Here is a 26,302-nt window from a genome sequence, read left to right on the forward strand (position 1 = left end):
ATTAATGTTAATACTAAGAATATTTAAATATTTAGTATTTTTTATCTATCTATCTATCTATCTATCTATCTATCTATCTATCTATCTATCTATCTATCTATCTATCTATCTAAATTAATAATTATTACTAACAAATGCCTAGATCTTTAATTCAGTGTGTGTTAAATGTGTTATAATCATAAACATAATATGTAATATGTTTATCAAAATAAAAAGGATGAAAAATGGAGACTCAGACATGCTGGCAGCAATGAAAATAGGAATCAGTTTACGCACAGAGTCAAAAATGACAGTGTTTGTGGTTAATATTAAAAATTTCAGTTTGTGCTTCTGGTTATGATACTTGTTTTTTGCTCTATATATGTAGAAGGAAATGATTCATTTAAATGAATCTGCAACCATAAATATATGCCTTAATTAGTGTTTGTGTTTTGGTTATTTCTGTAGTATTGTATATGCCATGGTGTGTGATGTAGTTGTAGCTGTGAGCAGCATATTAAAATCTTTTCATCACCAACCCTACTTTTACTAACAACTAAAAAACAAGGCATTTTTGACCCTGGCATTTTCTAATGATTTCATTTACGAAGAAGATCAGCCAACCATAAGAAGTGTGGTATAGTTTAATTACACACTATATGAAATAGATTATTTTATGTCAGTCTTTTCATTAATAAAAATCCTGCTGAAGATCTAATGGCATATCAGCCCTGTTAATTACCTCCACATCCCTGATGGCTGGTCTTGATACTAAATGGAAGGTTAAACATCAGTAAGTCATCTTTACCATTATCAAACCATTGTGGTTGAGTCTTATAGCACAATGTATCTCAAATTATTGTTATGCATACACGTAAAAACATGTACAGACATATTGAACAATATCTACAGACATATTGCTATTAGCTGATGTATACAAAACTTGTCACTTTGTGAATTATGTCCATTGGACAGTGTATGCATAATCTGTTTTTTTTTTTTTTTTGTAGTTTCTCATACCGAGGCATTTTTTAAAAACAATTAATAAATCAAGCAATCTATGTACTTCATTCATGTTTATTATACACACTACTGTATTTCAAATGCAGCTTCTCACTAAGTGTTAGTTTATGGATGTGGATTTTAATAAATTCGCCCCAATGGACAGCAAATATAATAGTCATTTTGTTCTGTCACAGATCTGTGTTCATTTATTTATTACATTTTCTATATATTTTTGTAACCAACTAACACAACTTTTAATGATATGCTGCTTAAATCCACAGTTTGTGCTAGAAAGAAATCAGCCCTAGCTTGTCATACAGTACATGCAGTTTTGTTGGTAGTCACTTTGTTCTTGGTTTCACAAAAGTTAAAAAAAATCAACTTCAACTATTTGTTTAAAAGCAAATGAGAATTAAACCTTAACTGTATGTGTTTGTCTTCCTTAAAACAGAAGAAGGGCTTAACCCTGTTAACCTATTTTATACCAACTGGTTCTGCTCCACAGTTTCCTTGCTCTGGCACGAGAGTCTTCATTATTAACTCATTTATCTCATTATTAAATTTGCATTTCTTTGTTAGTCCTAAGCTTTTCCAACAGCTCTGTACAACAGCTTAGCAACTGGTCCCAGGATTACATATATCCTTAGTAAATGAAACATTAATGTTAGACACATTGCATGCATCTGACCCATGGTGTCTAGAGGAATATGTCAGAGATGGAGTCACACTAGAGCAATTAAACAAGCTCTTTTGGGACTTGTTCCAGTCTTTAGCTGTGTAGGCCTCCTGTAAATCACTTCATTACCCAGCTAATCTAAAGCTGACTTCATGGCTCTGACCACTTTTTCCCCAGCCAGCTGGCTAAGCTACATCTCTGCCCACAGCCTCCCTACCATCCATCCTTCTTTCCAAGCCAGCCAAGTCTCTCATCCTTCCTCAGCGGTCTGTTTTGCTCATGGCTAGAGACTTTCTCAGGCTACATCTGGAATTGTTCAAGAATCCATTAGTTTACATTAAATCTGCTTAACATGCAGGATACTGTTACCAAGAATCAGGCCCAGGAGATGAAAGATAAAGCTTTTTAAAAACATTGAAGTTGGATAAAGTTGTGCATGTCTGATTCTTGGGAAAATCTCAACATTTACTAATTACTTCTGTGGTAGCTCAGTGGGAAAGGGCTTGCGAGCATTACTAGAAAAGACTGAGTTCAAGTCCCAGGACTTGTGTGAGCCTGTAGCTAGGTGACTGAAGTTTTTTAGCCTGTTATATCTAGGCTGGGGCCCATTAGCAAGGTGCTTAGATCCTATGCCCCAGGGGTAGCCAAGAGGCTTAACCTGTACTTCCCTTCATACTTGAAAAGCGTAACTAGGATATGCAAAATTCCTAGACATACGATGTCTGTGAATATTTTATAGCTGGTATTTCTAATATTAACTTTATTTTTTTATCCAAGGACAAAAAGGTAAAAGGATTTGTTTTTACTGTTTTGGGGTGTCCATTCCAGCACTGAATTTTTTTTTTTGTCATGTTAGACTTCATGGTGGTGGTTAATGGATCATGTGATAGTACATACTCAGGGCATTAAGATTTTTTTTTCGTAAGTATGCCATAAGCATAGGTGCTATCAAAACTATTCCTGCTCTCTGGAATGCTCCAGGCAGTTGAAATCTGAAGGTGTTATCCTCAACCACTAAAATTCTCTGTGTAAAAACATTTCACACTGAAAGCCAACAGTGTCTTAACTAATTTAATATCAGACTTGCAGCAATAAAATAATTCATTTGTTTATACTGAATGAAAATTCAATTTCCATTCTGCTGGTATATTAGAATTCCAGTGTACTGGTAAAAGCCCCTTTTATAAAGGGGTTAATTGCAATTAAATCTACCAATTTCTAAAGCAACCTTTAATCACTTTTTAAAAAAACAATACTTGTAAACAAGATCCTGCTTTTGATATTCAGATTAAAGAAACAAACAAAGATGGACACCAGTCAGTGAGGTTCTGCATAAGAGTCTGTTCTGAATGTCAGGAATTAAACAGTGCAGTACTTCTTCAAGAGCAAAACATTGCATCAGGTTGCAGCTTTGACTTCAGTGCACTCTGGGAAAAGAGAGATTAAATTCGACTTTCTGAGCTTGCTCCTGCATTGACGACTCATACCGAATTTCTGGATCCGGCTTTCCTTCTTTATTCATCTCTCTATCCTCCCTCTCACTCCTCTGGGCAATTTTCTGAAATGCAGTTCATTTCACTTCATTGGTGTGGCTGTGGTTCAAGCCTGTGTCAGGGATGTGGTTTTAATACTCTGTGGTGAAGCTGAGGCTTGCTTCCAGACACATGAGCTTCTTAATACTGAGGATATCTGGACAGGATTAATTGTCTTTCTTTGCTGCATATGTATTAAGTTTGGGTTTTACTTGTTTTTACTTTTACTGAGCTTGTGATAAACCTCAATTCCACATGTGTGGAAGGAAAAAATAAAAAATGTCTTTATTTTAGAGCAAATTCTCTTTTTTGGAGTATGGAAAACTATTAAAAAAGCACCGTAAAAATCATGAATTTGTAAAAATACATAATTACATATTAGAGTAAGGTGGGTTCAGAAGCCAGAAATTTATTTGTTTGTTTTATTGTTTTGTTTTGTTTTTTTCCCACATAATTTATTGATTATTACAGGAGATTTTTTAAAATATCTAGGGATTGTGGGTTTATTTTTTTCATATAATTTTTATTAAACATTATCATTTATAACACCATTATTAAAGGTGACATTCGCTTCTTTGTCGTAAAAATAATATTATGCATAACGGCATATGGAATATATGCGGGGTTTTTTTTGGTGCAGGACAGAGATCTCATACTGTGACAGCAATTAGGAAAAGAAATATTCTGTTGCACTTTTGGCTGCAGAGTTAAAGGTCTCTATGGTTGAAAATCTTTCCCCATTAAAGTTCATTCCAGTTGAATATAAAGTGTTCAAATAACCATGTTAAAATGACCTGCAGCTTCTGCACAGCCGGCAGACAGTAAACAGCAACAAAAAAAATAGTTTTTCTGTGGCAAGGATTATGAGAAACAATAACTTTGATGGTGTGCGTGGACAGCCTCACTGTCTAGCTCGGGGAGAGCAAACAATAGCCCTACCCGCTCCATGCCCATCTGTAATAACATCTCATCATCGCTGTCGTGCGCTCCGTATCGATTTGATTTCATTGCGCTGCGCTAGCTGTCCTTCGTGTCTGGATAGTGTGGAGCCTGTCTCTGGTCCCTGGAGACCTGTGTCTCTTCCACTTGCATTATGAGTGAGTGTGTGTTTGTGTATGTGGCACGAGCTGAATGAGAACCATGCGTCATATTTCACATAGAGCGCTCCTGATGAGACCATTATTTCTTTATTTCTTTCAGGCCTTGGGGACCCTTAAAAGAGTCAGTGTCTATTCTTCCTCTCTCTCTGTTTCTCAGTATATGACGGTCAGGGTTTAGCTTGCTTTTGTGCAGTAGATAGATGAGATCTGCTTTTTTTGTTGTTGTTGTTGCTGGTTAAACTTTGCAGCAGCTTTTATTGTTTGTCTTTTCTTGCTTATATGTATTGCAGTGGATCACTAACACTACAATTAATTTGAAATGCAATAAAATGAAATAGAAAATTGTTTGAGTAATAAAGCTGTGTGAATAATTTATTGCAATTCTCGTATGTATTATTTTTATGTGGATTTGTGGATTTTTACAGATTCAGACAAAATGTATTCACAGTTTTTTTGTCCTTTGTTTAGGTGTTGCTGGAGGCGACAGTAGACCGCTGGGGTTATATTGCCGTAGACGACATCTTGCTGCTGAACTATCCCTGCTGTAAGTAGCACAGCCGCGGTCAGCGTGTGTGAGCGTGAATGAGGAAGAGGACGAGTTCAATGCTAGGAGGCAATTTTCACATTGCACATTTCATTTACTGCTGTAGCCTTGCAGGGTGCAGCTGGTACTCTTTGAGATGAGAAGCTGTAATTTTCTGCCCCATGTCGGAAATCATCTGCAACAAACCTATTAATGTCCATGTACAGTACTCTTGGCCTTCAGCTCCACCCTACACGGTACATGGTTTGTGAGGAATAAAGGACTATAGTCGTTAATGTGCTTTTCCAGCAGTTGAATTAGAGCACAGTTTACAGCTTTCAGGGTTTGACTCCTTAATCCTTAACTAAAATAATTTGTCTCGCATTTATCATAATATCATGTGCTGTATGTCTTTTGTCATGCAACTGCTGTCTATGCACGACGTGTATATTTGTATTCTGCTTGCTTTCTTGTTAGCAGAAGCCTGCTGTTCCTCAGTGGGAAATGGGCTCAGATAGCATGTGGACTTTGGAGATCATACAGGGCAAGATCAGAGCAGTGAGCTCTAGCTGTGAGGGAGTTTGTGATGTGTTCTCTTCACGGGAACCATGAAGGTCTTAAATACAAAGCATGGAGATGCAGTATAACCACGGGGAAAATAGGCTGTTACTATATAATCCACCAGAGCATCCCGTGGTTGTAAAATATCCTGAGAATGCTGGTAGATATTAGTGGTTTATGGATTTACGCAATGCCATTGTTATTTAAATGACAAAACACAAGACTAGGAATGAAATATATACTTTCTATTCTGTTAGAACAATTTTGAGGACCATTTTACTCCCACAAATAAATATGGAAATACTTCAGACAAGCATTGCAATTAAAATTTGCTATGCAGTTAGACTTCTTGCCCCTTAAAGTAGTATTTTATTGGAAGAGGTGCAGTTGATATAGTTAAATTATTTACAGTATATTTATTGTTATTTATTGTAGATTTGTGGTAGTATTTAGAGTCCAGACATCTGCTTGGCTACTCAAATGCCAATTTACATTCCATTCTATAAAACGGCATGTGTTCATTAATTATTATATAATGTGGCATGTGTTCATTAATTATTATTATAATATAACATAACTGTAATTAGATGAACATGTTTCATTTTAAATTAATGTTCATCATATTTATTACATGTGAAAATGCCTTGAAATTTGTGCAGTTTTTTTATAGGACTATATTAGAGATTCCATTTTTGTATATTTTTTGTAATTTCATCATGGTATAATTACTGGTAAACTGTACTGTTTATTACTCCTTAGTGGAGCTCTGAGTGCTGCTCAGCGCTGAATATGTGGTGTGTCAGGGGAAGAGATGCTGGCTTGGTGTTAACAGGGCAGCTGATGGCCTCTAAGGGACATCTAAGAGCCTGCAGCTCCATTAAACAGCACTAATACTTATTCATTTTTAAACAGCACTGACAAACTGCTCTTAGGCGCCGATGAAGTCGAATTCTAAACAATGAAAACACCAGATGCAGCGGTCAAGGAAGCCCTTCATGGCAAAGCCTTTCACCTCCTGCTCTTCCACCCACATCCCCGCCTCCTCCACTTCCTGCGGGCAGCAGATGGCATCATTTGAACCCCACTGGGCCCATTAAATAATTAAGACTCTCATCAGGATCTCGGCACATTGTCGAGCATGGCATCATGCCAGGATGTGGAATTTTGTCATGAGGTGTCTAAAAGGACAGGAAGAGAAAATAAAATAAATAAAATAACTAACATTACATGCAATCAGAGCTTGTGATTGTAGACAAGGTGCTAAGCAGGTGTGGCATTTCTGATGCATTCTCCTGGGCCCATGTTTTCTTTGCACCAGTACCTGAACACAATATTTAAATATGTTATCAACACTGCAGGGGAGAAAACACTTTTTTTTAAATAATTAATATGTAGACAATAACTCCTTTGAAATATGGCAGAGCACAGAGTGAGTTTTCTCCGCTGGTTTCTGGTTCAAACAAATCTCTGCCTAAAATACTGATAATTAAATGCTTTAAAATACAAGTCCTTAAAAAGTAACTGCTGTTTGTATTTCCTTTTTATTCAGACTCTTTTTTTAAATGTTTGTATGCCTAATGATAGCAGACAAAGAAACATGAATTATAAATCAAGCATAATAGACCAGTGTTTTCACAAGACGCTGGGCCTCCTGCCGGTTACAAATGCTGTAGCCATGTCACCCGCCTGTTCGTACAAACAAATTCCTGGAATCATCTTCATACGCTGTCAGAAAGCAACAACCAAATAAATAAACAAGGCCCTTTTTAATCTGTTTCTTTCTGTTTCCCAGCCAGTCCTCCTGTGCTATGTCTGATTGATTTAGCATACCCACTATTCATATTTAGTACTGCCTGCAGTAACCCACAGCACTGGATCAGGTGGTAGGCGGAGAAATTAATGACAGAGTTAATCGCAGAGTTCAAGGTATAAAGACAAGTCCTACCCAGAGCTAATCACCTCAGCTAACTGTAACATTCTCAGTGAACGGAGAAGGAGTCAGTTATTGCAGCTTTTCATGCATTAAAACCTCAATTAAAACATATTTCACTCTATTAAAATTTACATCTGAAACATATTAGGTATGCATGAATAAAGTGAATGTATGTAAAATGTATGCAAACCATGCCCTATATTCTTTATTATTATGCACGACATTATCTGTGAAATGTTGATTTAATGTTTTCGAACAGCATTTGTCTCATTAGGGAAGCCACAGTGAATGAAAAATCAAATGAGCTTACAAATGAATGATTGTGGATCTATGTTTGTACTGCTATACCTGAAAGTTATTTTATGAAAAAACATATTGAAGCATCAAAGGTAATATTTCATATTGACGTTTTAACTAGAAATAATCTAGCTCATTCGTTGGCATTTTCATGTATTTCTCTCGGGCATCCAAACTGGAGCATATCAAAATTTCGTGCTAAAAACTCTCTCTCTCTGTTTTGCTTTCTCTCTCTCTCTCTCTCTCTCTCTCTCCCTCTCTCTCTAATAGTTAGATAGGTAGATAGATATAAAAAACAGAATTGTATATTTGCTTACTTTTAACAAGTGTGCATGATAATCTTGTAAAAAAACAGCCTACAGGGTGAAATAGCCTTTGTGCCACACACTGACATTGTTCTTCTTGGGCAAATGTTTGTAAATGGATGAGTTGCAGATGGATAATTGGATCACCTAATCTCTGCTGTCTCTGTGCTTTCCTTTAGATAAAGCCCCCCACTTCTCTCGCCTGGGGGATGTGGAGGTCAATGCTGGACAGAACGCCACCTTCCAGTGTGTAGCAGCAGGAAGAGCATCAGAGGCTGAGAAGTTTTTACTAGAGGTAAATACAGCTTCATGACAGCCAAGATCTTTCCAACGAGGAGTCTTTTGGTCAGCTGTGATCATCCACAGATCATTATTGTGGATTCGACTATAAAAATTCAGAGACCAGAATCACTGTTTTAATTTTTCATTTCTGTATTTGTTTTGTTTCTGTCAAGCTGAGATGCCCTTAGAGCAGTTTATAGAGTTCTGTTTATGTGCTGGACCAGATGAAGTACTGTATTCCACACATGTAAAGTGAGGAATTAATACAAAAATTGTGCACTTCAGCATTCAGATATCTTGTTTTCTTTAGGAGAGTGCTCTGAATTAACCAAAACATTGTTGTTAGTTTTTTTTATTCAATAACTCAAAGTCGTGATTTTATAAAATCCCTACATCCCACACTGATGTAAGTTTCATGATTTGATTTAGTGTAATTTGCAGTGATTTACTGCATGTAGTAAACTCATCCAGTGATATATATGTATATATATATATATATATATATATATATACACACACACACATACCATACACTACCGCTCAAAAGTTTGGGATCACTTGCATATTCAGCTTGAAGACTCCATCAGCCGATCCATCTTGTGGGAGATGCTCCAGTAAGAATGGGATGAAATCTCATCAGATTATCTTGAAAAATTTACATCTAGAACACCCAAGCTGCAAAAGGTGTTTTTTTTTTTGATGAAGACAAAGTTTGAAGAAAACATTCATCATTTCCATCAAAATCATTATTTCTAACTCTGACATGTCAGCATGTCCTGTTCTTTTGCTATATTTTCTATTCAGACTAATTTCGTGTGTGTGTTTCCTTGGAAAACAATACAATTTTTGAGTGATCCTAAACGTTTGAGCGGTAGTGTACATACATACATACATACATACATACATACTCTCATAGAGAGAGAGAGAGAGAGAGAGAGAGAGAGAGAGAGAGGAAGGTGGAATATGGCACAGCTGGTAGTGTTGTAGGTTGGTGCTCCAGGGTCCTCAGTTTGGGTTTTGGTTTCTATGTTGAGTTTTGCACATTCTCTATTTGTTTATTCGGGTTTGTTCAGGGTTCTCCAGTTTTTATCCACCGCTACTATAAATTGCCCCAGATGTGAATGAGTTTGTAAGTGAATGTGTGTTTCATTTCAAAAGCATTGGTGTCCTGTCCAAGGCATTTTCCCATTACCAGATCTCCACAGTATCTCTGTGCACAAATCCATTAGGACAAAATCTAGTGAAAAGCCTTTCCAGAAGAGTGGAGGTTGTTATAACACCAAAAAGGGGATTAAATCTGGAATGGGATGTTCAAAAAGCACATATTGCTATCATTTTCAGGTGTTAAATTTCTGCCAATATAATGTATTAAAAATAATATAATGTAGTATAATATAATATAATATAATATAATATAATATAATATAATATAATATAATATAATATAATATAATATAATATAATATAATATAATATAATATAATATAATATAATATACACAGTGTTTAATACACAGTCATTTTTGTTTAGTGACACCAAATACACAACGGTTGGTATCGTTTTTATTTCTTCTTTCTTTTCCTGGTGGCTAGGAGACACAAGACTCAAAAATGAAATCAAATCTACGATGATATATTTCAATGACAAGGATGAATGCTTGTGGCTACATGCTGCCATTTGGCACATTAAACACTTTCAAGGTGTTTCTTTGAAATCTGCCCTGCTCATGCAGTAGGAGACACAAGGCTCCCCTTTACCACTAACATAGCATTTATTTTATAAACCGAGTTTGTGTTTTTGTTTTAATTATAAAAATGTTGACTTCTGTCAAGCAAATGGACCGGTTTGTCATCTGCACTGCAATTAGCCCAAACAGATCCATTCATCTCAATGTTTATCCTTCTTCATGAATACTAATTCATTGAGTGATGTGATTGTAGGGTAAAACAAACAACCAAAACAAAAGATAATGGTGAGGCCTCAAAGTCTGTTACCTGATTTGAGACTTGCAGTTGCCATGACTATAACCAGTATAATAACATCTGTTTTGTTTGTAAAGGTGTAAGGTCTGGTTTGTGGCTTGTTCTGCAGATATCGTGAGAGCCGAAATACTCCAACAACTCCAAATTGGCCATGCAGGAGGCTTCTATTCACACACAGAATTATTATGTGAACCACAGGGAGAAGGGATGCTTTCACTGAGCCCCTCCTAACCTTTCCACCTATATGACTGTGATTCATTCCTTGCTTAATTTCTTACTTTTTGATGTCGATTAGATTCAGTCTTGCAGATATGATGTAGTTATCCTAAGCTATTTTCTACATCCTTCTCAACTCTATAGTGCAAAAGATGGCTCTTATGACTGTTCCCCAAGAGCAAACCTAATCAAATAAAAGTGATTGCTTTTTTTCATGCATGAAATGTGATTTATGTCTTCCAAATACTGCAGTAACCCGGTTCAGTTAGGTTTGACCATATCTAATGCTATTACCTTATTTCTTTTAAAATAGTCACTCATATCAAGCCTGCCCATAATCATATTATTTCCTTATAATTCTTGGCATTAGCCTCTCCTCTAAAGTTAATTGCATGTCAATTCATTGGGCTGATTTTTTATTATTATTAAGCATATTTATTTATTTATTTTTATTTTTACTGGTCAGCCTTGTCTTTGGTGATATTATAGGAATATAGAAACAGGCCTGTTATCTGACTGTGAGCTTCTGTTCAGACATTTTATGCCCTTAATTTTATACAGATATTTAAATAATAATACATGTCTGTGTCTGTTGTGGTTGGATAATAATATGTTTACTCGTCCCTTTTATCCATTCTAGCGGCACAATGGCGAGGTGTCCTCAGGTGGCTCAGTCAAGCACCTGGGCCGCAATCGTTTTTCAGTGTCCTTCCAGCTGGAGGACGTCCAGAGGCCTGAGCAGGACCTTTACCGCTGTGTTACCCAGTCGACCAGAGGCTCTGGTGTTTCTAACTTTGCAGAACTCATTGTCAAAGGTAAGGTTCCTTCTCTTCTTCCTTCCTTTCTGCCAAAATATTCTTTTCATATAATTGGCTGAAACATTTGCCACAAGTAATTTTATGTGACTAAAGACAAAGCTCTACATTGTGAGTTAATTACAATTGTAGTAAATGCATGGATGGGTTAACATCTTATTTCAGTTGTAATACTGTAGAATTTTATGTATAGTACTACAGGATGGATAATGCAGACAGTATTTAATTACTGTATGTTTATAAAGAACTTGCTGACAGCAAGATTGGTTTCAGGGAAAATAAATCAAATTGATATATATTTCTCACCCTCACCTTGTACTCACTTGCAATCAGACAGCCAATACATATTTGATGTTTTTCTTTTTTTTTCTGGATGTCCTTTTAGGCCCCACAATCAGCAACACAAACCCCAAAAGGGAAATGTGTAATTATTCATTGCAGTAAGATGAGCAAACCATTTGCACAGAGCTCTACAATGCTCAGTAGCAGCAGTTACTTGTGAAACCCCCAGTATTAAATACACAGTAGTATGGGTGTTGTGATTTAGTCTAGTTGAAATGCACTGTCATTGCAGTCAGCATGCTCGGTACAACCTGGCCTAAACTGTTATGCTGCCTCATTAAGTATGTTAAAAGCAGGCTATTTAAGTTGTCAGATGAAGCTCTGTACTGGAGTCCTGAACGCAGCATGAGTTCTGCTGATAAGTAGGTTAAGTGTCTAGTAAGCTTGCAGTTTTGGAAAAAAGTCACACATGAAAAAGCTTAACTGATCTTCCTGCTAAAAATAAGAAGTAATCACAGCTGAGAAAAGATAATGCTCACTAATTAAAAGAGTATTTTAAAGCTTTTTAAATCAATTAATAGAATATCATCTAGCAACCTAAGTCAATTACTAGAAAAGGTCATTTGATGCAGTCATAATATTAAATTCCACTGCTTAGACCCCACTCTTTTTAACATATTATTAAAATGGCATAGGCATGGTAATTTTATATTAGGTAGGTACAAGTTAGAATGACATTTATCTACAGTAAATGGGCTGACAACAGGTCAAGTGCCAACAGGGTAATGTTATGTCTTTTTATTAACAAGGTCAAACAGACCCCCTGACTCTCTGACTTTAGTGTGTATTTAAAGAATGGCTGGATCAAAGCTATGTCAGGTTCAGGTTAACATTTTCCAAATGTGCTTTTTATAACGTTAGCTTCTGTGTGAGGGATGGTTATATTTAGAAATGTATGTTAAAGGTTTAGCTAACTTAAGATTTAGTTAGGGTTGCAAGTCCAGGGTTGCTAGGCAGCATCATCATGGTGATTCAGTCTGCTCGCATCACTTATCATGCACAGCAGGAGGCAAACCACTCATAATGCTAACCAATGACACTAGGCTGTCAGGTCAGGACTCACTGAGCAGTAGTTTCTGATCCTCAGCTCTTCTCTGATCCCTAAATGGGGAAAAGGCAAGTGTGAAATAATCACAGGGATGGCTCGAGCTTACCTCGCTTCTCTGTATCATACCTACTCATGTCTCTGAACACTCTGATGGAGTCGGTGAGGCGCTGCCAGTCTAATCCCGTTGATAGATGCAGCAGCGAGGATTAGGCAGAGGTTAGAGAAGGGGCTGTTCAGGGCAAGACAAAGTTACCTGAAAACAAAGGTTTATTAAACCTTCTGGCTGTTGCCATAAATGTAGCATTAGCCGCTCCCAAAATGTAAGAAAATGAACGTTAGGTGTTTGCTGGAACAAGTGAAGTCAGGGGTGTATGTGTGTATTATATAATGTAGGCCTTTAATAAAATTAGCTAGAAGTAAGCTTTAATTAACAATTTATTATTGTTATTATTAATTACAAAATTTAAATTAATATTTATAATATATATATATATATATATATATATATATATATATATATGTATATATATATATATATATATATACATATATATCTTATCGACAAAGGTGTGGTTTATGGGAGGTTTTCTCTTTAGCCAAGCAGAAGCCATAACTGATGAGAAAAAGATCTGAACCTTTAAATGTATCTCATTTAGGAGCTCCTGTTTAGGTCTTAACACTGTTTGTAGTGTGATCGTGGATTCATTGTTATGCTGAAAGCAATTTCTTCTTTTGCGGTTTTCCCTGAAATTTAGTGCACTGAAGCAGAAAACAGTTTAAAGTTTTCTGCACATTCATTATTTTATTGATTTTCACCAAGTTGACTATATGATTGTTTGAAATGCACAACCAGACCATGATATAGTGCCAGAACCAAAATTCTCAAATTTCTACACATCACACAGAAAACGAATTATCTAAGAATTATTACTCATAATGAAAGTGCTACTAGATTTCTTTCTTCACTATAAAGAAATTACCTTTTCAATAATTTCAATAATTTTACAGTTATTTTCACTTGTTTCTTTGACAGCTTGGATATTGCATATTGAAAATCCAGTTTGGTAGCTTACTGCTCTAAATGTGTGATTAAAGCTAATTCTCCTAGCTATTATGCTGTGGGAAGTATTTTGCTGGCATGATTTGTGTCCACTTCTCCCCCTAGAGTAGCGATATTCAAACTGGAGGTTATGGAAGGAATTGGAATTGCAGTGGGCCATGGGTGAAGGATGAGATGGAAAATAAAAACATTACTGTATGCTGGAAATAAAAGCAGGCTTAATTTTTTTTGTAAAAACAGCAGATGAGCCAATCGACTTGTGAATTGGAAAGGTATTTGAACCTTAGTTATTAACTAAAACCCCCTGGACCACACAATGAAAACATTATTAATGTTTTGTCTGGTTCCATGTTTTGACTCAAAAATGTGTTTGATCTTTTGAACTTGGAATTGAGCCTCATGAGGAAATGTTTTGAATACGTCTGCTTTAGAAGACAAAGGACAGACAGTTTTCTGTGGTGAAACTTTAGTATATCCTGATGATAGTAGATGGTAGATTTTAGGAATGAGGTATCATACAGCGCTATCTCTATCACCATCCTCACAGACACCAAATAAAGAATGGTTCACCCCTCCAGAACATTTGCAGAGACTATGCTATGTTGCAGTGAAGCTGCTCTGGTGGCTTGTGATGACCCAACACCTAACTTTTTTTTTATAAGAAAAATATATATATAAAGATTTTTCTTATATTTTGTCACCATTTTAACCTAGCAGTTTGGTTGAGGGGCCGGTATGGTGCAGGAACTTCAACGCAACACAAAATGTGCTATAGCTTGGGTTCCTAGATGGGTGGGAAAGCTCTTCTAGCTATCTCACAGGATATCACTAACCTTGTGAAAAATATGTGAAATAATAAATGAATGAATAAAGTAAAGAAGGAGGAAGGGAGGAAGGAAGCAAGGAAGCAAGAAAAGAAGGAAAGAAAGAAAAATATATATGCACTAAAATAGTATATGGCTTTTTCAGAAATGCAACATAATCACATGCTGTAAAGCCCAGATAAATATCAGGCCTAAGATCATTTCTCAGCACTATGAATCAGAAATAATTTGACACCTTTTTGAACAAATTTTCTCAAAGGCTTTCATATATTTCTAGCAAAAATATAGCTTGCAGCCTTCTTTAAAGAGTAGTATAGCATTACTGCTGTGATAAGTGGTAACGCCACTCATGGATCACATCTGTGCTGTGTAAGACAGTTTAGGACATGGCTGCTTTCCCTCCGCAGCAGGTTGCTGATAGGCTCTCTGATGGGGCTGACTTGGACAGGAGGTCCAGTTTAAAATGCATCACTGCGCCTAAATTAAGCACAACAGATTGGCCTGTTGGGACAGTTTCAGAGATCTGTGACTGCATGTTTCAGAGTATGGCTCTCTTTTCAGCCTTATATAGTAATGCTCTTTATTTTTATCTTTGGATTCTAGTTTTCTGAGGCTGCTACATGCCATACAAAATCCCATCCACCCCATTGCCTGTGCTAACAAGGAGCTAATCATCCTTTTAATTTGCTTGATCGTCTCATTTACATTTTATTGTATCGATTTTGAACCAGCAGTACTAATGCATAGCAGCTAAAATGAATGATAATTGTACACCGGCTTGTGTATATAAAAAGGAAATATTTAAAACTCAGTGTTGTTCTTTATAACATAATGTCATGGAGAAGGTCTCTGGGGTGAGGTTTTCTGAGGGTGAAACCAAAATCCTCCTCTGTACAAACACACCATACGCAAACAAACACCGGATAGAAGTAAATCCCAGGCTGGCTTTTATTTCAGCTTTTGATATGAGGGCGATGTGAAAAAAATTGAGTTAATATTATTTTCAGACCAGCCTGACTGACTATAAGCTGACTTTATTGCTTCTCTGCTTTTCCCTGGAGGAGTTCTACATGTATCACGAAGAGCAAAGGTTCTTACAGTGCTAGGATAGAGGAGTGCATTGGAGAGCAATACTCTGGGACACAGAACACGCCCGGGGATTAATGACAGAAACCACAGCACTGAGATTTCTCTACTACTCCATCATCTGAGACTTCTTTCGACCTTAATGCCTACTTGTCTCATTAATAGTTCAGGAGCTTAAATCGCTGCAATGGCCTAGTCAGATGGCAGCCTTTAAATATAAATGAAGGCCCAGACTCTCTTACATTATAAAAAAAAGTGAAAGATTATTCTCTATGATAGATGTAGCAATCCCCATGGTTCCTCCGGAAAGCTGATGTGTGCAACTCTCCTTACGTGGATTCTTTTTTTTTGTACTCTCTCATCTTGTTTTACTTTTAGCTCCTATTGCTGAGTTAACATGGCATTTGAACCCATAACCTCAGAGGCTTTCTGTGTCTTAGTAGGTGTATCTTCGGGATCTTGGACAAATCAGAATGTTTTTAATCATAGAAATGGTACTTATTTTTCCATTAGTTGTACCTCTGGGTAGATAACATGTATCCAACCAGTCAGCAGCGTATGTAGCTTGTGTTAAAAAGGCAATAAATAAAGATAGATACAAGAGCCTGAATCAAAAACATTGGTGATTAAATGGCAAAATCTTTGTCTTGGGATTGCAATGACTAAAGGACCCTAGCACACAACTTCAGCTTCAAGTTGTTATTCATTTTTCAGCTTTAAAAGAGAGTTTGCTAATGTCAACAAAAATAACATCTGTTTTACAATCTGTGAATATTTAATGATATACAATATCTCTGTATTTTGATATTTAATCTATAGGTCACCTAAACCATTGTGTTGTTCCAGTGGCATGGTTAAATAACTCAGATAACTGATACATCAATCAAACATTATCTACACAGAAGCAAATTCTTTGTTGCTACGAAATGTCCCTGATTTGTTCTGTTGTAGAGTTGAAGAATTGCAGCTGATGATATTTGTAGTAGGTATTATTTAATTTTTTTGCTTGTCAGATGTCTTTTTATGCTTATGACCTACAAACAGGTTACATTTTTTGCATCTATAAACAGAGAAATATTTAACTTTTATTTTTCTTAGTCAAAGTTAACAGAACAGCTATACAGCACAAACTATACATACATACGAAATATACACATAAAGCATTTGTATACACTGAAACTCAAAGTGGGTGTTTTCTGTGTGTGTCTTCTAGTTAAAAAAAAATACAGGCCTAAACAAACTAGTAGCCTAAATTTAACCACCAGGCACTAACTAAGGATGAATTAATGAATGCTCTAAATATGTCATTCGATTTCACATTAATGAATGTCATCTTTGAATGAATTTTCTATTGCACAGAAATTTCCTAATACATATCTAAATAACCAAATTTTGGCATTTTTGGTTTTTGCAGTGCCCCCCTCTCCCATTGCTCCGCCCCAGCTGCTGAGAGCAGGTTCAACATACTTAATCATCCAGCTCAACACCAACTCCATCCTGGGAGACGGACCCATCATTCGCCGAGAGATCGAGTATAGAGCTAGTCATGCACCTTGGTCTGAGATCAACGGAGTAAACATGCTGACCTACAAGCTCTGGCACCTGGATCCAGACACTGAGTACCACATTAGTGTACTGCTCACCCGGCCTGGAGAAGGTGGCACTGGACCCCCTGGACCTCCTCTTATCAGCAGAACTAAATGTGCTGGTCAGTATTTGGAAAAATTTACTTAACTTCACTTAGCTTGCCTAAGTACCGAAAAGTTGAGACATGCCCACTGTGGTTTCCTACTACTACTTCTACTACTATTTTAGAGAGCCTAACATTTGAAGAAACAGATATGGTTAACATGTGGCTTTCCATCCCAAGAATACATTTTTGTTCTTATGTTTAAGTAGAAAGTGCTTGTTTTCAGTTGGTGCTGAAAGGTCTTAAATGCAGCTCAGGTCTTCTGTCTCTGTCATGTTGGTCACTTGCCAGGTTGTAATGGTGTCTGTGACCTTTGCCACCTTCTTCACATAGCACTGTCCTTTCCATTATATCCTATACCAGCCAAGCATTCCATCTTTCTTTCAAATCTTCTACCATACTGTGCTTTTTTCAAGCCTGATTCTATACCTAGAGACATACTATTTGTCAGTGAGTGAAGAGTAGAGAAAAAAAAAGTGGTAGTAAAGAGAGGTGTGAAAATGGGAAAACTTGAGGGTTTTATTGAAGAGGTGCCCATTTCCACTTCTGGGGGTCCAGCACAATCTGGTGATTTTCATGCTCCAAAACATGTCATTCTAATTAACCTCACCTGCTAAATACCAGGTTTTGTCAGTGTGTTAGATCAGGAAAATCACTAAAATGCACTCTACTCTGCCTCCCCGAACTGGAGATCGACTGAGGTGTTTTTTTGTTTGTTTGTTATCTACATTAAAATCTACATTCTCCCCTCACTTTAATAGCAACATCTATGAATCTGTACTTTCATGCAGCTGTCTAATCATCCAGAATCATCCAAAAATAAATAAATCATGCAGACACAGGTCAAGCTTCAGTTAATATTCATATCAAACCTCAAAATGTGGGAAAATGTGATCCCTTTGACTTTAACCGTGGCATGACTATTGGTACCAGGTGGGCTGGTTTGAGTATTTTGGGTTCTGCTGATCTCCTGGGATTTTCATCCCAAGGCACAGGCATAGCCACGGTTGTAAAGAGTCCTTTTTTTTGAGGTACTATAGACTTCCTGTCATCTTAGACCAGTCTGGTCATACTCCTTTGATCTCTCTCATCACCAAGGCGTTTGAGCCTGCAGACCCTTTGTACAGAGGACACTTTTTGCTTTTTGTACCATTCTGTGTAACTATAGAGACTGTTATATGTGAATATCTGAGGAAATCAGCAGTTTCTGTAAAACTCAAACCAGCCCATCTGGTACCAAGTCATAGAGATCACATCTTTTTCTCTATTCTGATTTAATGTTTAGTGTAACATTTTTTTTGCATGGTGCTGCTGCCAAATGATTGGCTGATTAGACATCTGCATGAATGCACAGATGTACATGCATGGATGTTGAGTATGAAAGAATGAATGCTGATTCAGATCCACCTGATCTTGTGTGGTCTCTTCAAGTGAAATATAGTGTGTGTGTGTGTGTGTGTGTATTATACTGTATGTGTCAAAGCTATCCATTCCAGGGAGTGAACATTAAAATAGTGTGACTGGTTCAACCTATCATGGGAATACTGCATAAGGCTTGCACGAAGCATATCACAAAAAAACACATGTCTAGGGACAGCCTACATAGCAACAAATCTGATAAAGTTGCATTGTTCTCAGATCCTCCTCAATGAGCACATGCCAGGCAGCCAACAATAACTGCTATTCAACAAATGAATGCTGGGAATGAAACCGAATGAACATCCATTCTGGAAAAAAAATAAATAAATAAATAAAAATTGCATGCACAACAGAAATGCCATAAATAATTGTGCATCCATAGTCAATCTTTGGTGCACTCTCAGGTATTCTGGTCATGTGTAAAAATGTCCTTAAAGTCTCAAAGCAGTGGAAGGAAGTAAAATAGCCTGTGATAGAGAAAGAAAAACAGTTATAGTGTGTCCATTTTTTGCTTTTACATTAAGTTGTAATTGAATCTCTTTTGGAAATGGTATTTCTGTGTGACATCCACAGTGGTGCCTGGCTGCACATGAATATTGGTACTGTTAAAGCTGCTGTCATATTTGCTCAACTGTTGAAGGCATCATTTAGTTTCAATATAGGCACATCATTGCTAGTGAAATTAAGCTTTCCATACTCTGTGCATTCTCACCCGTTCCTATTCTGCAGTCTGCTGAAAGCGAGTGGAGGATATAATTAACTGCAGGACTGAAGAGTGCGATTGGGAACAGTGCAGTGACTGAGCACATGAAGCTTTGATTTGTTTGGCATGCCGTGAATGTACAAACACGCACACACACACACACACACAGACACACACACACACGATGTGGTCTCATGTGAGATTACCCAATGCCCAGATTAGCCGCAGAATGAGAGTGGGCTCAAGAGGTCTTGGGTTTAGGTAGTTTTTGCTTATAACATTAAAGTGCATACTAAAGGGCAGGCAAACAGCACATTCAGAATGCCAATAATTCATTAATTTTAATTCATAGCACTGTTAGAGTTAACTCAAATAAAAGGGAATTGATACATTTCTAGTGACTCAGTGAATTTCCAATGTAAACTTTCCACAGTTTATTCACTGTATTTAAGCACTTGGTGATTTGATGCCTATATAAAGCATAACTTTAAATGAAATCTGCTTTCACACATACACTATACAGCATAAGCACTCAATCAAACTCTAAATTCGTTTTTTCAGCCAGATTGGTGATGCTTCACCTTTTGTATTTCTGTGCTTCCTGTGGTCAGTGCTCCTGGACTCTCCTGGGGAGACTTTAGCACCGACTCATCTGTCTTTATAAACCAAATGAGCCCTGACTTTTGTCACATTGGAAATTGTAATCACTTTTTCAGCACCTCTCCGTCTGCCCAAAATGGGCTCCTGTATTGTATCTATACAGGGACATTGTTAGCTCTTGTCCAGTCTCACCTCTGACAGTCATCTCATTGGAATTGTGTGAAATGTTCCCTGCTGGCACCCAAAGACAGCCTATTAGTTTGTTTCATTGTGTGGCTCGAAATATGAACGTTCAGCTAAGATGGTCTGTCTTCTGCAAGTGGCTTGTTAACAATTTTTACTGCCAGCTTCGTGGATGCTCCTGAGACCCTGGAGCGAATCCTCCCTCTAAAACAAGGGGAAAAAAGTGAAGTGATGACATGAGTGGCTTGTTTCTGGCTGGTTTCCTACCTCTCCCTGGTGGGAAGCTCACAGCAGTAACAGAAGGGAGGAAAGAAAGATTCCCTTCACAGATGGACCTCCTGCCATGGCTGCTAGGTCACTGAAGACCTCAGATCAAACAGAAAATGCTGCATCTTTGCCCCATAATGCAACATTACTTTGTTAGAATGGGATTGTTCATCATTGCACTGAATGATGACACAAACTCTTTGTGCTCTTTCATCATATAAATGGCAATTTCATAGCATAATAATATATGACAATAACCAGAAGTCTGCATATGGATCTTCATGGTTTGTCTTCACATTTTTTGTGTGAAAGCAACACTGTGGTTAGTTGTGCCTTTTTTTTTTTTTTTTTATACTTTAGTGATTAATTCTGTATCGTGAAATCACTACATGCAATCTCACACAGCGATAGCTAGATCCTCACTTACATCCTGCAAGGCACCATCTGATCAGACTCTCACCAAGCTTCCCCATGTCTCAACAATACCTTGAGTAATAAAGCGGTCTCTTACTCATTTGGAATCCCAGCTGCCCTGGGGCTATCAGTATGTTGCTTGAGGCCCTTGGCTACCCCTACTGTGTTCTGTCCCATTTCAGAGTGATGCCAAGGAGTGGGTGCCCACAGTGCAACCTGGCAGGATGACAAAGCCTCTAAACTAGGTTAAGAAAAGTGGAGTGACACAACAGTGCACTTTGAGACCCTCAGTGATCACCGTGTACATGCTGAGGTTGTGTTTTCAAGTAAAAAAAGAGATCACCTCATGTAAATGCTTTTAACTAACAGTCAAAATCCTAATTAAAACAATCAACATTATTTACTTGCATTTACTCCTGTTATGTGATTCTGATTGTGATTCTGATACGTATTTGCTCTGATTTGTTCAAGGCTTACAAAAGAATGAGGAAATGAATGTAATTAAGTCAATACAAAGCAATTCATATGAACCACTGGGAAAATGCAGGACAGTCAATGTCTAACTGTTGGAGACAAAATGATTGAGATCTGTAATACAAAAAAAAGAAAGAAAAAAAAAACGGTACCTTCTGGCAATAACCTTATAATGGTAGTGCATTCATGCTGTCGCCTCTGCAACTGCTTCCCCTCTCAAGGCTATAGTCAGTGCCTCATCTCCACTAATAGAACAAAGGAATACAATCCATTATGTGAAATATTGTTAGACAGAATGTATTGACTGTGTTAATATTGGAGCAAGACAAATGTGTTCATTGATGGTGTACAGTGTATCTTTGGCTTTTTTTTTTTTATTCAGGAACAGTTCAGGGACTGTGTTCAGTAGGACAGTATCTTTTTCTCTATTTCTCTCTCTCTCTCTTTCTCTCTGTCTCCTCATCCACTGTTGTGTGGGCAAAAATAGACTGAAAAAAAAGTAACTGTTTCTGTCTCTACAGCCAAATGAGGGCAGCATTAACCTGGCAGAAGCAGTGACATTCTAAAAATAAGTGGCTGGACAGAGTGACCTGGCAGAAGCAATAACTGGCCAAATTGGTCGTCATAAGAAAGGACGCTTCATTCTCACTGTGACATGAAGGCAGGAAATAGTGAGAGTGAGAAAGACTAAAGAGACAGCCTGTCTTTTTATAATAAATTGCACACTTGGTAACAGGAAAGCAGGTCTGGCCATAGCAGTGTCCCTATAAGATAATGCATAAGATACCAGATGATGCTCATAGATAGATTCTCTGTACATTTGTAGTAATTTGGGATGAAAGTAGTAGATTAAAGACATTGCGCAAACTGGAAATTGTATGTCCTGACCTTTTTTTCCTCTTTATGTCTTTTTCAGAACCTATGCGAGCACTGCGTGACCTGAGGGCTTCAGAGATTCAAGCTCGGCAGCTCACTCTGCAGTGGGAACCTCTGGCTTTTAACCTCACACGCTGCTACACATATTCTGTCTCACTGTGCTACCGCTATGCCATAGCAGGGGGTACTGGTGGAGCTGGGCACAACACCACCATTAGAGAGTGCCTAGCAGTGGAGCACAACACCTCACGCTTCACCCTCCGAGACCTGCCACCCTACCACACCATCCACATGCGCCTTGCCCTTGCTAACACTGAAGGCAAGAAGGAGGGGAAAGAGGTCATGTTCCAGACCGAGGAGGACAGTGAGTAATGCTGCTCTAATTAGTAGTAGAATTGATTGGCTAGGCTTTTGATTAATTACACATGCATACTGTAACCGTAGCACACACTTCCATTAAAGTTTCCAGTGGTTTTGGCTAGCTTTATTTTCAGCGGACGAGATGGGCTGGCAGTCAGACTTGTCTTCATTCATCTCTGGATGTGTCTAGAAAAGTAGAGAAAAGTAGAGAAAAGTCTGAGTAAAACAAAAAAAAAACAATTCTCTCCAAACCAGTCAGCATAAAAAAAAACGTGAAATATTAATTATTCTTGTGAGACTCACAGGGGAGGTGGAAGGGAGAGACTTTGTGCTTATCCATGCATTATGACTGGGCACAGCAGCACTCAGAGTGAGGGACAAAGGACAATCAATTTTCCCATTAAGGAAAAGAGTGTTTATTTGTGTGAATGTGTTGCATTGTATTTTGTAGGAGTGTGTATGTGAAAGTGAGGTAGAGGCTTCAGATTTTAATGCTTAAAAAGGCTTCAATCAGCAATTCTTCTATATATCCTGTCTCATGAAAAAGTGATAAATTCAGTCCATATGAGTGGGTCAACTTATTTTCACCACCCCAATATTCTTTCTTTCTTTCTTTCTTTCTTTCTTTCTTTCTTTCTTTCTTTCTTTCTTTCTTTCTTTCTTTCTTTCTTTCTTTCTTTCTTTCTCTCTCTCTCTGTCTCTCTCTCTCTCTCTCTCTCTCTCTCTCTCTGACTCTCACTTTGCCCAGTGTTAATGAGTTAAATAAATAAAGAGCCTTGTTATCAGCTGTAAATGCTGCATTGTGTGTCAGTCATGCCAGCTTTCCCTTGCCATTTGTGGCAGCTCTGTATACATAAGTGGCACATTGCCTCATGTCTCTGAAGCATAATTGCTTCCATTCACTGTAAACTGGCCTTGCCCAGTGTCTGGTCTTTCTTTTTCTTGCTTGTTTGTTTATCTGAGGTTACAGGCACATTGTCTCGGCCATATCTTTTATGCACATAGAAATTGTGCATCTGTTCTAATTTGCTATGTTTCTGATGATGTCTGGTAGTCAGTAGTAATCTATGAGAGTAATAATGAGAGAGTCTGCACCACACAGGATTAAAAGCCCTTCCGTTCTGCCAAGGTCTGACACCCTTCATTGATTTACATATTGCTTTCCTGCTTTCTCATTGAACCCTGCTCTTCTTTTAAAGCTCAATGCCTTTTATTGCTAAGACTGTGTGACAAATCACCATCACGCCAATTAACTGTCAGCAAATATAAGAGTTTTGACCCAGACCTGCTAGAACAGGGTTATTCAACTCAAATGAGAGAATGGCAACAATATTTAGCTTAATGCTTAACAATTATTTATGGCTATGAATAAGACAGTTTGAAGTGGCTGTTTTTGTGTTGTAGTGGCGCTTCATGTTACCACTTTGACACAGAGAATAAATGCAGACTGTTTTTGTAGTCCAGTTATCTTTAAATGCACTGTTCTCAGCATTACATCCTTGTTTATTAGTGAAAAAATAAAACTCCTTGTTTATTAGTTAAAAAGAAAGGTCATGGAAGCAGTTCAACAATCAGACCAGAGAGGGCAAATAAAATGAAAAATATACGACAATGTGAAAACTCTTGGTTCTGACCTAATGACTCTAGCCATGTAGCTGTAGTGTCTGGTCCATTCAACTGCCTTCAATTAAATAATTTATATAAATGCATGTGATTGGCTACAGATGATTTGCTGCAGATGCTACCCTGGTTTGTGTTTAAAAAACTAGTGTTGCTGAACAACAGCCGGTGTTTTTTCACATGTGTATCTGCTTTGCTAAGTATTTTTTTTTTCTTTAGTGCTTGGTTCAGTCTGTTGAATGAGTTTCTTGGGTCCACATCTGGAATGCCAGTTGAACACCCCTAGGTTATAGTCAATCCAGATGGATGCAAATGAACACTAAGAGTTTTTAGTGTTAATAATACTGAGCCTAACACCTCTCTTTCTCTCTCTCTCTCTCTCTCTCTCTTTCTTTCTCTCTCTCTCTCTCTCTCAACACATAGTTCCTGGAGGAATTGCCCCAGAGTCTCTAACCTTCACCCCGTTGGATGACATGGTCTTTCTAAAGTGGGAGGAGCCCGTGGAGCCTAATGGTATCATTACTCAGTATGAGGTATCTACATTATGTATCTGTCACACATACTTATTATTTAGTGATGTACCATTAACCTTTACTAGATAGAGAATCTGACAATAATGACTTACACTTACACTCTTTGTTGTAAAGTACTTCAGAGTCTGTTGTAACATTAAATGAATGGCACTCATTTCTGAACGTTTTTTTAAGCTATGTGATTGACTGGCTGCTAAACTGTGCTCTCTGAATTAAGTTTAAGTGTTGATTTCTTAGAAGAATCCCCACATTTCAATATGAAAAATGTCCATTATTCTTAGGATACACATTTACGTTTTTCATTTTCTAGGTATCGATCAGTATCTGGGGCCTCATTTATCACCCATGCATGCTCATAGTTTTGTGCGTAAAACCATGCATATGGACATTTCTATACATTGAATGGGATTGATCAAGTTTTGCATATGCGTGACGATCTTTGTATATTTAAGCACACTCCTGATCATTCATATAGTAAATATAGTAAGTGGTAAAAAGTGTAATAGCGGGTAAACTTTTAAACATTTAAAAATTGATTGGGATTGTGTCTTGTTTGAAGAATTGGCTCCTGCTGCTTTGCAGAGGGAATGTGTTTTAGCACCCCTGGAAATGTTGTGAGTGCTAAGAGTGAGGAGTGGATCATCAGTCAATTTTGTTAGCCCATTGCAGTTTTAGTTGATCTCTATTCTAGGGCTTTTATCTATGGTTACATTTCAGAGAAATTGGAGACAGTACTGGCATTTTCCGACCAACCTCAAGTTGAATAATCACGTCATACCTTCATTCATATCCCTCACACTGTAATACATTGCATTTCAAAAACCAGTAGTGGAAAAGACAGTAAAAATGAAAAATTTTGAACTCTGCAGACTAACTGACTGACATTTGCTGCTCAATTCATCATTGCAATAAGTTTAAAACATGTCAGCATATAGCTGTAACAACTGAAGGACAGAAACGTCTCATGATCTTATAGACTTTCATAGTGTCTTCTTCCGTTTTCTTCCACGGTCGTTCTGAGCGAGGTTGACAGATTGGTGAGCTATTTTAATAAATGATGTCTGCCATATATTCCCGTGCGAAATGGTATTGTTCTTGGTTATTAAATGGGCTATCTCTTGGAGTTGTTACGGTCTGTTTGCTGATGTGGTCTGTTTCAAATCAGTGATTGCGGCCTGGCTGTGCAATCTGTCTGCGGCTTTAGAGTCTCAAGAGCAGCTCTTCTCTAATTGGTCCCTATTGTACCAACTAAGCTGAGTGTAAGCATCAGAATGTTATCTATTCTAAAGGTGCTTCTCTATTTTCCGAGATTATTAAGGAGTTATGTAAGAAATAAAGCACAATAGACCATGCTGTTATAGTAAAATTGGATGCAGTGCAGCCCAACTAAGCAGATTATTATTGAAAAGTTGCTTATTTTTCTATAACAGCATGTCTCCAAGTGTTTTATTCTTATCAATTTGCCAACAGTTACAAATTTTTCTTAATTAAATAACAATTGGTCATACTTTTAAAGATGTAGTTCTGTTTTTTGATGTGGAACGTTCATGAGACAAGTTACTTTTTACATTATATGGAGACTTCATTTAAAAATGCT

General features: G+C 37.4%; 1 protein-coding gene across 9 annotated transcripts in view; it reads left to right on the top strand.

Moving 5' to 3' along the window:
* ptprub (protein tyrosine phosphatase receptor type Ub) overlaps positions 1-26,302 on the top strand; it is a 190,264-nt gene that overhangs the window by 105,649 nt on the left and 58,313 nt on the right. For all 9 annotated transcript variants that reach the window (XM_058387584.1, XM_058387605.1, XM_058387628.1 and 6 more), the window contains exons 4-9: positions 4,761-4,836; positions 8,091-8,206; positions 11,032-11,206; positions 16,981-17,274; positions 22,233-22,556; positions 24,596-24,705. In XM_058387584.1, the coding sequence (XP_058243567.1) occupies positions 4,761-4,836; positions 8,091-8,206; positions 11,032-11,206; positions 16,981-17,274; positions 22,233-22,556; positions 24,596-24,705 (1,095 nt within the window). The remainder of the gene's footprint in view (positions 1-4,760; positions 4,837-8,090; positions 8,207-11,031; positions 11,207-16,980; positions 17,275-22,232; positions 22,557-24,595; positions 24,706-26,302) is intronic.

Source organism: Hemibagrus wyckioides, linkage group LG01, assembly GCF_019097595.1.
Source record: "Hemibagrus wyckioides isolate EC202008001 linkage group LG01, SWU_Hwy_1.0, whole genome shotgun sequence".
Taxonomy (NCBI): Eukaryota; Metazoa; Chordata; class Actinopteri; order Siluriformes; family Bagridae; genus Hemibagrus; species Hemibagrus wyckioides.